General features: G+C 51.3%; 4 protein-coding genes across 4 annotated transcripts; all 4 read right to left on the reverse strand.

Moving 5' to 3' along the window:
• Positions 1–675: 675 nt before the first annotated feature.
• On the reverse strand, positions 676–4,512 carry UCRPA7_2447 (putative carbamoyl-phosphate synthase arginine-specific large chain protein; the record flags this gene model as incomplete). Its single annotated transcript, XM_007914979.1, has 4 exons — positions 676–783; positions 843–2,220; positions 2,393–4,073; positions 4,173–4,512. The coding sequence occupies 4 exons, from the start codon at positions 4,510–4,512 to the stop codon at positions 676–678; spliced, it is 3,507 nt and encodes a 1,168-aa protein (XP_007913170.1).
• Positions 4,513–5,552: 1,040 nt separating this feature from the next.
• Positions 5,553–7,155, reverse strand: UCRPA7_2448 (putative phenylalanyl-trna synthetase alpha chain protein; the record flags this gene model as incomplete). The annotated part of the gene is made up of 2 exons (XM_007914950.1): positions 5,553–6,704; positions 6,760–7,155. 2 exons carry the CDS (start codon positions 7,153–7,155, stop codon positions 5,553–5,555), a joined length of 1,548 nt encoding a protein of 515 aa, XP_007913141.1.
• A 1,688-nt stretch (positions 7,156–8,843) lies between these two features.
• On the reverse strand, positions 8,844–10,064 carry UCRPA7_2449 (putative rna-3 -phosphate cyclase family protein; the record flags this gene model as incomplete). The annotated part of the gene is made up of 1 exon (XM_007915021.1): positions 8,844–10,064. The coding sequence occupies one exon, from the start codon at positions 10,062–10,064 to the stop codon at positions 8,844–8,846; it is 1,221 nt and encodes a 406-aa protein (XP_007913212.1).
• A 2,755-nt stretch (positions 10,065–12,819) lies between these two features.
• UCRPA7_2450 (putative g-patch domain protein) lies at positions 12,820–13,812 on the reverse strand (the record flags this gene model as incomplete). The annotated part of the gene is made up of 1 exon (XM_007914988.1): positions 12,820–13,812. One exon carries the CDS (start codon positions 13,810–13,812, stop codon positions 12,820–12,822), a length of 993 nt encoding a protein of 330 aa, XP_007913179.1.
• Between the last annotated feature and the right edge of the window lie 482 nt (positions 13,813–14,294).

Below are 14,294 nucleotides of genomic sequence, written 5' to 3' on the forward strand. Positions count from 1 at the left end.
GTTAGAGGGATCAAGCATTTAGAACAGGCGACTACGGCTGTTAGTTTCCGCATTGCACAAGAAATGAAATGAAAATTATCCCAATCCCTCTAAGAGTCACACAGGTATATTGTTCCCCGGTACATAACAAATATTCTTAGCCTAGAATGTGATACCCCTAAGTGAATCCCCGGATTTTGCGCCCAATTTTGAAGATACCGCTTGCACTGCCTGGTAATAAACGGTTATTATCTACATATGGGCCCAACGAACACTTGGAACTAGAGTATTGTAGTGAAATAACCAGTACAATAATATGGTCTTTAACATACGTTTCATTTAAGTAATTGTTGTGGTATTGATATGAGCCAAAGTCTGCCCCGTCATTCCGACAACAGCAATGAACTTTTAATCGCCATTACTCCCCTCTGCTCTAGAAACTAGCTTTCAAACTGGATGACAAGACCTGAGACCTAGCAGCCCTGGGTTCCGGAGGGGGGTACTTAAGTTAATTTTTTTTGCAAAATAAATCTTTCCGCATTTCCGCCTTGACAGTCGAAAAGATAGATCCACAGGACAGATCTGTTTGAGGAGATATGAAAGGATTTCCCACGCGCTTCAATCTAAAGGAACCCGGAACGCCTAAGACAGCAATCCTGACAGTGGAATGTCTGGCGCTGCTTTGCTACAACTTATCTACAGGGGCTTGCCCTTCAAGAACTCGGACCACCGGCGGACCTCAGGGGGGATGCCCTCCTTGCGGGGGAGCTTCTCGCTCATGCACTGGGCAAAGAGCTTGGCGGTCTAAGATTGTAACAATTAGTTGGGTCTAAGATATGTTTGAGCAGTGATTGGGAATTTACCTGAGGCTCCATGAAGAGAGGAACGCCGAAGTCGACGGCATTTCGGCGCATAACATAGTCAACATCCATCACAGTCTTGCCACGAGCCTGGGCAAGGTTGAAGACTCCGCGGATATCGTACTTCTTGAAGACCTCCCGGAGAGCACGCTTGTCCTCCTTGGGGAACTCAATAACCTCGACACTGACCTTGTCCTTGGCAGTGGACTCCAGGAACTCCTTCACCTCGTTGTCGGCAGCATAGAGCTTGTAGCCGAGGGGAGAAAGGTAGTCAACGATGGTGGTGAGCCACTCTTCCTTCAGCTCACCGCCGAAGAGGAGACCTTCACCCGGCTCAGGGACGCGGAAGTTCATGGCAGATTGAAGAGAGGTCCAGTAAGCCTCGACGAGATCCTTTCCGAAGCAGGCCATCTCACCAGTGCTAGCCATCTCGACGCCGAGGAAGGGGTCGGCACCAGCAAGACGGGTCCATGAGAATTGCGGCACTTTGGTGGCAACGTAGTCACGCTTGACAGCCATCAGATCAGTTGGCTCAGGCACATCCTCTCCAATGAGAGCCTTGGTTGCGATGTCGATGAAGTTGGTGCCCAGAACCTTGCTGACGAAGGGGAATGATCGAGAAGCACGCAAGTTGCACTCAATGACCTTTAGCAGGGGAAGGCCACCCTCGGGGTCCCCAGCCTTGATAATCTGCATGTTGAAGGGTCCAGTAATCTTCCATGCCTTGGCAACCTTCTCAGCAATCTCCTTAACGCGGTCCATAGTAGTATCATCCAAGCTAACAGGTGGTAGGACAAGAGTAGCATCTCCGGAGTGAACACCGGCCTGCTCAACGTGCTCACTGACAGCATGGATAATAAGCTTGCCGCCTGAAGCGACAGCATCAACATCCAGCTCCTGGGCTCCTTCAATGAACTTGCTGATGACAACGGGATAATCCGGTGAGACATTACTGGCAGCCTCAAGCTTGTCCTTGAGGTCTTCCTGGCTGCGAATGACAGTCATGGCAGCACCAGACAGGACATAGCTAGGGCGGACAAGCACAGGGTAACCGACTTGCTCAGCAAATTCCTCGGCATCCTTCACGGAGGTAAGTTCCTTCCAAGCTGGTTGATCCACACCAATGCTGTCGAGAATAGCAGAGAATTTTTGACGATCCTCAGCTTTGTCGATATCCCTAGGATCAGTGCCGAGAACATTAGCTTTACCAGTCTCTTGGAGACGAAGTGCAATGTTCTGGGGGAGCTGGCCGCCCACAGAGACCACAACACCTGACGCGGCCTCAAGCTCATAAATATCCATCACCCTCTCGTAACTGAGCTCTTCGAAGTACAATTTATCCGCTGTATCGAAATCTGTGCTGTACGTCTCTGGGTTGTAGCTTTTGAACACTTGGAGTCAGTAAATGCGTTTTGAAGAAAGTGAAGGGCCGAAAGGGGGCGGAAAAGGGGTTGCGATAAACTCGTCTCAAACTCCGGACTGTACCGAGTCCCCGGCTTCCACACCCGTAAAAAAGGTAATAAGAGATAAGAAATGTAATAAACGTTGCTTACTTTATCATTACTGTCTTGTGTCCTCGATTGCGAAGGGCTTGTGTAGCGCTCACAGCACACCAGTCGAACTCGACTGAGCTACCAATACGGTATACACCGCTTCCCAGGATGATTGTTCCGTTGTCATCGAACGTAACATCATGCGACGAAGCATTGTATGTCGTGTAGAGGTAGTTGGTATCGGCAGGGAACTCAGCAGCCAGAGTATCGATCTTCTTGACCCAAGGGCGGATGCCATACTCCAGGCGGAGAGCACGCACCTTGTCCTCAGTGCTGCCAACTGCATTGGCAATTTGTCGATCAGAGAAACCCATCTTCTTTGCCTTGGTCACGAGATCCTTCTTGAGTCCGCCTAGGCTTCCGACACTTTGCATTTCCTTGGTGCAATTGACAATGTTCATGAGCTTGTGCAAGAACCACTTGTCAATCTTCGTCAACTCATGCACTCTGTCAACAGTGTAGTTTTCATGAAGAAGAGCTTGGCCAACGGCGAGCCAGCGGCGGTCCGACGGGTTCTGGAGCTCAAAGTCTAGATCCGCAAACTTGTCACCCTGGAAGCCAACGAACTTGGGGTCGACTTGACGGATAGCCTTCTGGAACGACTCTTCAAAAGTCCTGCCAATAGCCATGACTTCTCCGACAGACTTCATCGAACTACCAATGTCTCGCTTAACATGCTGGAACTTAGAGAGATCCCACCTGGGGATTTTGGTGACAATATAATCAAGCGAGGGCTCGAAGTTGGCAGTAGTTGTCTTTGTCACAGCGTTAGGAAGCTCGGGTAGGCTATGGCCCAGACCGATCTTGGCAGCAGTGTATGCCAAGGGGTATCCGGTTGCCTTCGACGCAAGAGCCGAAGATCGAGAAAGACGAGCGTTGACCTCAATGACACGGTAGTCAAGGCCATCTGGCTGGAGCGCATACTGGACATTGCACTCTCCAACAACACCCAGATGACGGACAATCTTGATAGCAGCCGATCGAAGCATGTGATACTCCTCGTCGCTGAGGGTTTGACTTGGCGCCACCACAATGGAGTCACCGGTATGAATACCCAAGGGGTCGAAGTTCTCCATGTTGCAAACAGTAATGCAGTTGTTGTTTGCATCACGGACGACTTCGTACTCAACCTCCTTCCAGCCCTTGAGGGATTTCTCAACCAAGATCTGGGGAGACAGAGTAAGTGATCGGGCGGCCATATTTCGGAGCTCCTCCTCGTTGTTGGCGAAACCAGATCCCAGACCACCTAGGGCGTAAGCGGCACGAACAATGATGGGGTATCCAATTTTCTGCGCCGCGTCCAAAGCCTCTTCAACTGTGTTGACAGCAATTGACCTTGCAATGGGGATGTTGATCTCCTCTAGCGCCTTCGCGAAAAGATCTCGATCCTCGCTGACCTCGAGGGTGCGCACACTAGTTCCTAGGACCTTGACTCCATACTTCTCGAATATGCCCAGTCGCTGCATCTGGACACCCAAGTTCAGGGCGGTCTGTCCACCAAATGACAGGAAGATTCCATCGGGACGCTCCTTCTCGATGACATAGGTGACATACTCTGGGGTGACGGGGAGGTAGTAGACCTCGTCGGCGATGAAGTGGTTGGTCTGGATAGTTGCGATATTAGGGTTGATAAGAATTGACGAGACACCAGCCTCTTTCAGAGCCTTGAGAGCTTGAGAGCCTGTTTGGAGTCAATGTTGTTAGCATCCATGCGCATGTCTTGATGTCGTGTGACTCATTCAACCGGTCACCGCCTCGAAGAGCGCAATGGTAGACAAACCTGAATAGTCGAACTCTCCAGCCTGGCCAATGGCAAGACCACCACTTCCAATGACCAAGACCTTCTTGACATCGACGTGTTCCCGGGGCTTGACAACTCCGCTTTGGAGGTAGGCCTGGGGGTTCGGGGCGGCCTGGGTTGCCGGAGAGGCGAGCCGAGAAGCGCTCGTGAGGAAATTCCTCTTCTGGGCGAAAGTCTTTGGCTGAACCTGCGTCCTGGGAAGGAGATTCGTCGAAACTGAAGTGAAGCTCCGGACAGCATAGCTGGCGGGCACTGGGACTCGCCGACCATGTCGGAGCAAAGCAGGAGCTCGACCTGCCAGAGACATGGTCGACGGCATATTGGAGGTTGATGCGAGGGGGGGAAGAGGAAGAAGAAAACGAGCAATTGCCGCCGTGAGAGACCCCTGATCGCACCCGCAATAGATTTGCCTGCTGCAAGACAATCCAATTGACAGGTTTGGAGGCTTGAACTTGTAAGTGCGGATGAGGCGATTCAGAAGACTCAGACGGAGCAGAAGCAGGACGGACTATCTCAGTCAGGGCAAAGAATCTTTTGGCGGGGCGCGATAAGAGATAGCGCAGCGGTGACTAGCAGCTTTCCCAATCGATTTTTTTCTTGCCCTGCCACTGGACAACCTAAAGCACCAACTCTCAGGTTCTGTTAGGTATGCATGCAATATGACTGCACATGAAAAAAAAATCTCTGAGCCCCACGAGGATCGAAGTTCTACTCCGAAACAGGAGCCCACCACCTCCACTACCACTACGGTACACTCCAAGCCACCTATACTACAATGCCGAGCGATCTACAAACGGGATTATCATCGGCACGTGTGTATTGACGACAATGCGTCTTTAATGATGTGTGTGGGTTCAATAATGTCTCAGTAGCTGAGTGTCTGGCTGTGTTGCTATCCAAGTCACAAGAGACTGTGTTCTGCCCAGGTACTACATATGAGTCTGGGACAGGCGGGTCGAGATGCATCATTGTTGAGGAAGCTCGGACACTACTACGTACCTAGGTAGTTGCGGTAAATAGATGCGGAACCTGAAAGATTCCCATCCATTTCCAGGGCCTGTCCGCCTCCCCACCCTAAATTACCTAACAGTCCCCTGTGCCCCTCCGTTGTCTCGGGTCCGGGGAAAGATATCTCGGTGACTCGGTGAGTGTTTGATGCTTAACTGTCCAATCAACAGCCAGATGCTCCGATGATTCTGTCTAGCACATCTACCTGCGCCTCTTCAAGCAACAGACCAACAGCCCATGAGTTTTGAGTAAAGCAAGAGGTACGTCCTCTAGTCCATCCCATTTTGAATCCCGTACATTCATGAAACAACAATCGCTTCTATCCTGGCTGCCTCCTCGTCTTTTTTGTCTCTAGTTCTTGTCTAGTCGCACTGCCGGGTTTCTCTCGATGAAGTTGAGATCCACCTTGTGCCCAAGCAACTCTCGAATGTTAGAGATGCCGTACTTGATCATAGTCGGCCGCTCCAGACTTAGACCCCAACCGTACACTCTCAGGTCTTTGGGCAAGCCCATAGACTCCAACATCTCCGGACGGAACATGCCGCTGTTGCCGATCTCCACCAACTTGTTCAGCCCCTTATGGTAGCTGAAAATCTCCATACTGGGCTCGGTGTATGGGTTGTAAGCAGGCTTGAATTTCAAGTCATGAATGCCCATCTTGCCGAAGAAGATCTCCATGAACTCCATGAGACCTCCCAACGTCAAGCCATAGTCGGCAATGACACCCTCCACTTGGTGGAACTCGGCCAAATGAGTGGCATCCACTGACTCGTTTCTGAACACTCTGTCAATCGAGAAATATCGTGCCGGAGGTGGACGGCCGTCTGGGCCCTTTTGATAGGCCAATTTGTGCAGCATTGCTGTTGAGATGGCAGTGGTATGGGTTCGCAGGACTAGCCTCAGGGACTCTTCCTCTGACCACGGATATCTGTAGCCGATTGATCCGTACTTTCCGGTCTCGTGAACTTCACGCACATTCTTCCAGTAAGCCTCGTAGTCTTTCTTGTCGTCGGATCCGACTGGGCCAGGCCTCTTTGCCTGCTTGGGGTCTGAAATGTAGAAGGTATCCTGGAGATCTCTCGCCGGATGCTGTTGCGGCACGAAGAGTGCATCGAAATTCCAGAAGCCTGACTCAACGAACTTGTCCGTAGGCATCTCTTCGAAGCCCATCTCGAAGAAGATTTGGCGGAATTCATGCCGCACCTTGTTCAGTGGGTGCAAAGCTCCAGCGTGCTGATCGGCACCCAATGCCTTGAAGTTGTATGGTTTGAAGGTTGCGGTCTTCCACGCACCAGATGCCAGCATCTCGGCCGTGAGGTCTGTCTCCTCCTTTGTGATCTCCAGCGCGAACTTGGGGCCCTTGTGTATTCTGAAACTGATGACCTTCTGCGTCTTGAGAAGCTTGCGCTTCCTCAAATCCGTGATGACTTTCGCATCAGGGTGCGTTCCGGTCTCTAGGATTGTCTGAAGCTGTTCTTTCGTAACGTCGGTAATCGACTCTTTCTGAAAGAGAGGTCAGCAATTCAGTAACCACGATTTTCTATGAGCAGACACGTACGGAAGCAACAAGCTTATTGTCTTTGGTTTTCGAGATCCACTTCTCCCTGAACGCCTTGCCCTGACCGACCTTCACCACAGTCTTGTCCCCAATAGCCTTTTCCAAATCGGCAATTGAAAGCCCCTCCAACGCTTGTCGCACAGCTTCAAAGACTCTCGCTTCGTGGCTTCCCTTCGCCACGATCTCTTGTCCCTCCGGTTCGAGAATGACCTTTTCTCGCTCTATTGGCTCGTATGTGATCATGGACCTGGACCCTAATCTGTCGAGTGTAGCTTTCATGTCCTCGAAGGCAACTTGAGGGAAGGTCTCGGCCGACAAAACGGGGTCTGATTTAGCCAGCGCCTGAAGAACCTCGAGGTTCAGATTCCCAGAGGGGTCGCTACCCGTTGCAGCCATTTTCTGGTCGAGTATTTGCGTCTTGCGCAAGCTGTTTGGGTCCAAGGAGAACGACAGGTGAAATGCGTTGACTCACGATCGAGGGGTCGAAAATTGTCTGGGCTCCGGTTTACCCACCCTGGCCGCTGTAACTCAGTACCTGGACTAGCTTGTCCGCAAGGGTGGGAATATCTAGCAAGAACAATTTTTCCGGCGCCGAACATAAGCGCGAGCCTGAACATTACAGGTGACTCGGCCTTAATCGAGAACCAACCAGGCGCCAATCTCGTGTACCTATCAGAAGCTCCACTGGGCCTCACTTACCACCTCACGACATTGAGAGGCTACCCCGATCGCTATCTCGAAGAAGCCACTCGTCAAATGCGCGCCTTTCTATCCCATGCTCCTTGACGAGTGACGTCAACAGCGCGGTCCTCAATTTGCAACATATCGCTGTGCCGTAGCATAATATGTGAGGCTACGGACATCTTTGATTGAAGTCCCTCCCTTTAGATGCGCGCGGAGCTATGAACAATGATCCCGCAGCGAGCTCCGCGGCCAACGAGCCTACTAACGACAACAATACCCAGGCCGCCGTCGACGAGTCTACTCAGGATGCGAACAGAAGACGGCGTCGTGGGCCTCCGTCGTCGTCGGCTGCACGCCGCGCCAAGGCTGGACTGGCTAAGAAGCTGCAATTCATAACCCACCTCATGATTAGCTTGGATATGCTTGTATTTGCAGAGATCTGCGTGTTGTATTATATGGAGTGAGTATATGGATCGATAAAACCTATGAAGCAAGCATTCTGATGATTCGTCCCAAGCTGTTCTTTCTTCCGATTAATCATCCGGTCGATTAGTCAGTATGTCTACCTGACACCAAAATCGGAGGAGCTTCTCATGTTGCTACCCTCCCATCGATTCGCGCCGCCCGTCTTAGCAATCGTCGTGCCGAATGTCGTATGCATGCTGCTTCATCTCGTCTGTTCTCTCCCGGAGGCCGGCGAGGCAGCTCGAGGATATCTCCATGGTGGCATCATAATCGATTTCGTTGGACAGAAGGCACCGACGTCTAAATTCAGCCTATTATTCCTAGACTGCGTAGTGTTGGCGCTTCAATGTTTCATGATGGCCGTCTGGGTGGAGCGCGACCGGCTCAGGAAGATCGTAATGCCCTTACGAGGCAGCAGGAGTAGGACGGAGGATGCTCAAGAAACAGAGACTGCTGCGAACACAACAGGCCAGGACTTGGACTCGGAGGAAAGAGGAGTGCTCAGAGATGCGCCGCGGACGGGAGATGAGACAAATGATATTGAAATGCGACCGCTTACAGATCGAAACGACAGCAATGAGCTAGAAGATCCAGAGGATGGAAAAGACGAGAGTCGTTCATTGATGGGAAGTTCAACACAGGAAGGGGGGAGCCCCAGCTTGTCCGATGTTTTACGATCAGGAAATGCTGTGCTCGCGGATTTCCACGTCATCCATGCTCTCCGGAATAGCAGCAACGATTATCAAAGTGCTGCTGCATACTCTCTCCAGTTAGGGGGTTATACTGCTACCCTGGCCGCCCTAGCCGCCGAAAGGAGGGCTCGTGAAGCACGACGGCAGCAACAATGAAATCTATATGGAAGAGGCAGCATCGATAATCTCATCTTAGCAGGCGCATTGCCCTGGGGTATATTAATATCAGTTGACAGGCAGCTCTTATGCTATCTTCCGTCCTACATTTCCGACTCCCGTGCCCTTGACCGAAACAATAATGTCATCCGATTCATCTTCCTCCGCCGGTCTTAGGCCCCAACTGCTGGCGCCGAATTGCTTCAGATCTCGTGCCAAACCAACAACCTCTTCTGTGCCCATAACGTCCTTGCCTATCCTAAGTCGACCGACGTCCTCGGACCCCATAGCCATCAATGTCAGCACTGTTCGTGACGCCGACCAGCTCACACATCCACCCTGTGCTATCACTTGGGCCAGCTGATGCGCACACCTACTACCAATATCTTCTGGTACCATGCCTCCCTCCGACGGCGCTACAACGTCTGCGGAGTACAGTATGCCCGGGACGCTGGACTCGGCCACGAGGCTCAACCCAAAGCCTATCCCTATCTTCTTTTTGCCCTTTCCAGCTGCCTTGTCATCTGCAATCCATGGCGCCTGATCGTACTGTGCAGCAATATGGATGTCGGAAACTAGGGGGTTCAAGACCGATCGTGCGGCATGAATCATGCGCCCATTGTTCGACGCGGACACTCCCGTAGAATATGCCACGCCTCGTATCCTCTTTACGCGTCCTGGGTTGCGGTTGAGGTGAAGAGTCTTAGGCAGACGGACCTGGCTGGCAAATCGCAACTCGACCAAACCACCTCCTCCCCGCCCATGTGGACCAGCGCAAGACCGTTGCAGCACGCGAAGCTCAATTCGTGCGGGCGGAATGCCGAACAGACCATAGAGAGGCAATATAGCAGTTCGAAACGAATCGACCGACATGTCGCCGGTCTCGGTCGCAGATGTGATGACGCCAGGACCAGAAAACCGTACATTCATGTGGGACTTTGAGAATGGCGCCAGTAGAGCAAGAGGGAGAAGGAAGTAGGTAACACCTCGGTTGCAGTTGGCGGGCAGACTGTGTTCGATGATGTCGCCATCAGATGCACCAACACCTGCAATTGTGCCTGTTATTAGGCCTGGGTGATATGTTATCGTCGTACCCGTGTAAGATATTTGCATTGAGCTGCCATTTGTGACGGCTTCGAGGAGGCGGAGGAACGAGATCTCATGAGGGGCCAGGCCGGGTGCTGTTGGCGACGAGCTGCGAATGCCGGATATGTGGACTGGTCTGCCGGTCAAGGTTGAGAGAATGAGACGATGTGTGAATGACCTATGGCCTGTGAAGCGCAAGAACTCGGGATTTGAGCCGGACATGTTGCCTCAAAAGCCCAGCTGTACCATAATACGTCTTTGCTTTTGAGGGTTGCGATCGATGTTGAAGGTGGGAGTAACAAAATATTATGACCGCTTTCCAAGTCTGAGCGGCAGAATTTTAAGCCTAGTTCTTATCGTGCATGAGCGCGCTGATAACGCCCCGAAAAAGTTGATCTCTTGACTACTGGCCCGTTCCTGGCCTAATCATTTAACGGAGGTGAACCCCCAAGCACTTGCGACTTACAAAAGAGCAGCATCGACAACAGGCCACGGCCACCGAGGGACTTCATGCCTCCAAAGCCGTTCTTGTTTGATTTGCAATGTCGCAATAGCTTTGTATGCAGATCGTGTTTAGCGGCATTTCGAACGAAGCAACCACAAGCCCTTCCGCGCCTCTATACCAAGTCGGCCATTCAGCGACCGTCGCAGCCGTCCGGGACAAGATCGCAAGCGTCGAGATTGATCAAACCCGACGAGGAACAGCCGAAAGTTCGATACTTTCAGCAGCAGGATGGCGGCAGCGTTCTGCCACTCAGCGGAAGCGATGCATTCTCGGGGCAGATGAACGAGATGGGGGCGGATCTGGAGTTACGATTGAAAGAACTCGAGGAAAAGCTTCAAGATGCCGCTGGTCTCCGGAAGATGCTACAGAAACATGGGCTACATGACGAGATTGACAGACTAGAGAAGCAACTCGATTTGGAGGAAGAAGACGCGGAGGATGACGAGCAGTCACTCATCCCTTCTATAAGGGAAACTGGGCTGCGTAATGCCCAGCGGAGACATATTGCCCGACTGAATAGCTGCCTTCGCAACGCTTCTCGTGCCGTTCGTAAAGGACTTCCCAGCAAAAAGATTATCTCAAATACTTGGAAACATTATTCCCTTGCTCGGCCTGGACTGTCACTGACCTGGGAGAACGTACCGAAAGAAGCATGGGACGCGCTCTGGGAGGTCTTTTCGTGGGAAGATGAGTCAAATCCCAACCGGATGGCCCATACATGTGCTCTCGCGAAGGACATGACAGCAGCTGGCGTTCAACTTAATGATGCTCGACAGCTTCTCGCCATTGAAGCCATGTTCATTGAAGGTTGGAGAAAAGAAGCCGTCGATAACTGGAAGAGGGTTGTGGTTACAGTCGGATCAAAGCCCGAGCTTTTCAACGAATATTGGGAATTGGGGGTACGAATGTGCTCTCTTCATGGTGATCTCGACCGGGCTGAGCGAGCTGCTGACACCTTACTCAATTCTTCATCAGGGGAGGCTGATGCCCGTGTCCTAATACACCTGATTAGAGCATATGCGGCTACGCCAGATTGCGGGAAGAAGGCCTGGAAATTTTACAGGCTCCTGAGAGAGCGACTTGGATCCTCTATGCAAATAGAGGACTACGACGAAGTCATATCATGCTTTCTCGCTACGAATCAGATGGAGTTCGCACTTCACACCTTTGTGGACATGATGTTTTCAGGCGCGATTGACATGCAAGGCCGAACGAAATTGCCTTCATCTGTGAGCAATCACTTCTTTCTGGGAAAATGGTTGAAGAGGCTCATAGGGGCTGGTGACCTCGACGGTGCTCATAATGTGCTCAAATTCATGCAGTCCAAGGGTATCATGGCGGCTGCCGTTCAAGTAAACGGTCTAATTGGTGCCTGGCTGAGGTCAAGCACGGCCGAGAATCTCGAAAAAGCAGACAAGCTTGCATGGGCGATGATTCGCTCCCGACTGACTTTTGTAAAACTACGTCAGCGAGAGGCTGCCCTAGAGTGGCCGCTGAGGCTCCTTGAGGGTGGCGGCAGCCATAATGCCGATACATCAGAATTGACTTTCGTTCCGAAGGCAACTCTGGAGACCTTCTCCCTGATGGCCGAGAACTATAGGAGTCGTGGCTTACACGGTCGTCTTGAGGAGCTTTGGGTCGCATTCAAAGAGTCAGAGATTGCTACTGATGCCTTCATGATGAATCAGTTGATCGAATCTCACGCTGAAGAAGCTCGTGGAGAAGAGGCGCGAGAGCTTTATCGAATGATGACGCAAGATCATCACATTCTCCCCAACTCACACACTTTCTTCGCTCTGTTCAAGACATTAGCAGTGAATCGAGTGTGGTGGCCATCCTTGACTGAGGACCTCAAGGAGCAGGACAGAGCTCTCTGTCGTCAGATCTTCCGCGATCTTCTCAGGTCATCTTGGGTGTTTGATGACGATGGCGGCATGCATGAAATTCAGGCCAAAATGGTCTTACATTCATTCCGCAAATCCGGGGACTACGTCGGCCTGTTGGTCGCTCTCCAAGCTCTTAAACAAATCCTTCACTTTCCCGTATCGCAAATTGTTGTTCTCGAAATGATAGCTGAGAATGATGATTTGCATCGCCCAACACCTAGGGCCAAAGACCAGATTCTCAAGGCCAGGCGGACGATCGAATTTATCATCGCTGAACGTCGGAGAGCAGCTCCTGATAGGAATGAGAATTCCTTTACACCTGAAGAGAACATAGATGAGCTCTATGCTGTCATAGCGCAGTACTATAGGGCCAAACTTCAGGCAAGCGATACAGAAGTTCAAGAAATGTACCATATTGTAGCCCAAGAAATGGGCGTGTATGAAAGCCTTTCAGACAAGAGGCCATCAAATGGATACCAGGAATTTATGTAGCATATCTCCACAATACAATAAAATCTAATTTTGTACAAGCTTGTATGCGATCCTGATATTTTCACGCATTTCTAACACCTGATCGTCGCTACTTCTAATCGTGATCCTCCTCCGTGATACCAGGGCAGCCTTCCATGTTCTCGTCTGGATACCTGTACTTACACCAGAAGCAGTAGTGATACTCCTTTCGTAAAAAGCCCACTATCCGCTGGAGCTTCTCGTCAATCTCAAGCTTATTGAATTCGTGCAGCTCTAAGTCCTCCTCATCTAGATCATCGGCAGCAGCATATACTGTCTTCGTCTTTCCCATTGCTGTCTTGTCGTCCTCATCCTCCAGGTCGTCCACATATGTTGGCAGTCGAGATAGGCTCTGCTCTAGGTCATGTCTCATCCGTCGATCTCGTTCAGCCTCCTCGCGTGCCCTCACTAAACCCCGAAAAAAGACATTGATGGACTTGAGCGGCCTCGAGGATATCTTCCCACTTCTGTCTTTGGTTTCAATATCGTCTTCTTCATTGTCTGTGACAATGGGGCCCTTCTCTTCCTCCATCCTCTCTGCGACCTTCTGAGCGGCGTGAAATTGACTCTCTTTGCGCGCCTGCTCTCGTTCCCTCCTGACCCGATCGCGATACTCGCCTTCGTCGGCTTTGGCCTTCTTGACCTGGTTCTCCGTTGCCTCCTGAATCTTCCGTTTTCGGTCCGTGTCCAGACCGATGCCTCCCCTGTCTTCCTTCATGGAGATTCTTATTGGCTCTGCTTTTGCTTCTGAGTTGTCCTTGCTGCCTAGAGTGCCGCCCTTAAAGCCCATTTTGGCCATCATGGCGAAACCCTTACTCTTCTTCGCGACACCGGGGTCCTCCAGCATGGACTTAGCCAAAGCGGCCTCACGCGTCTCGACCTCCTCTTTCGCGAGCTCCGCCTTGGACTTGACCTGCCCGCGGCGCTCGCCTTCTTTTCTGAGGCGCTCGCGTCGCTGGAGGGATGTTTCTGGCCTGGCTGGCGCATCGTCAAAAACCATGTTCATGTAGTCGTCTTCCTCATCTTCAGGCGGCCCCGCCGCAACGAGACTCCCTGAATCTGAACTCATAACCTCTGATTTTGAGATGATTTTTAGAGACGTTCCCTATGAGACTTGCTCGGTGAAATATCCACGAGTGAAGCACGCAATACAATAATTCAGTCTATATCTTTGGGGCACAGTAAGTGGCGAGAATGTGCTGTTTTGGGGAGGTTTGCTCCCCACTAACGGCACTGTGGGCTCGTTGAAACCCGCCAAAATACAGTGTTCCCGTGTCAGTCAGTATAAAGACGTGCTCTACGCTTCCCACCTCAAATTGGAGATCCAATTGCCTAGTAGTACATGATAGCTTCACAATTTTTCACTCTGGCAGACTTCTGGTTTTCCCTACTACTTCCAAACGGGATAGGCAATAATCAAGAAACGTGCTATGCTTGTTGCGATTTCAAACGCCAGACAAGCAGCTTTCTACTTTAGGTCTCCTCTTTACGGATCTCAATGTACTCGATACACTGGATAACTTAATCTTCAGAGTTCATGTTGGCTGTAAA

Source organism: Phaeoacremonium minimum, assembly GCF_000392275.1.
Source record: "Phaeoacremonium minimum UCRPA7 unplaced genomic scaffold PA7_03_scaffold_160, whole genome shotgun sequence".
Classification (NCBI taxonomy): domain Eukaryota; kingdom Fungi; phylum Ascomycota; class Sordariomycetes; order Togniniales; family Togniniaceae; genus Phaeoacremonium; species Phaeoacremonium minimum.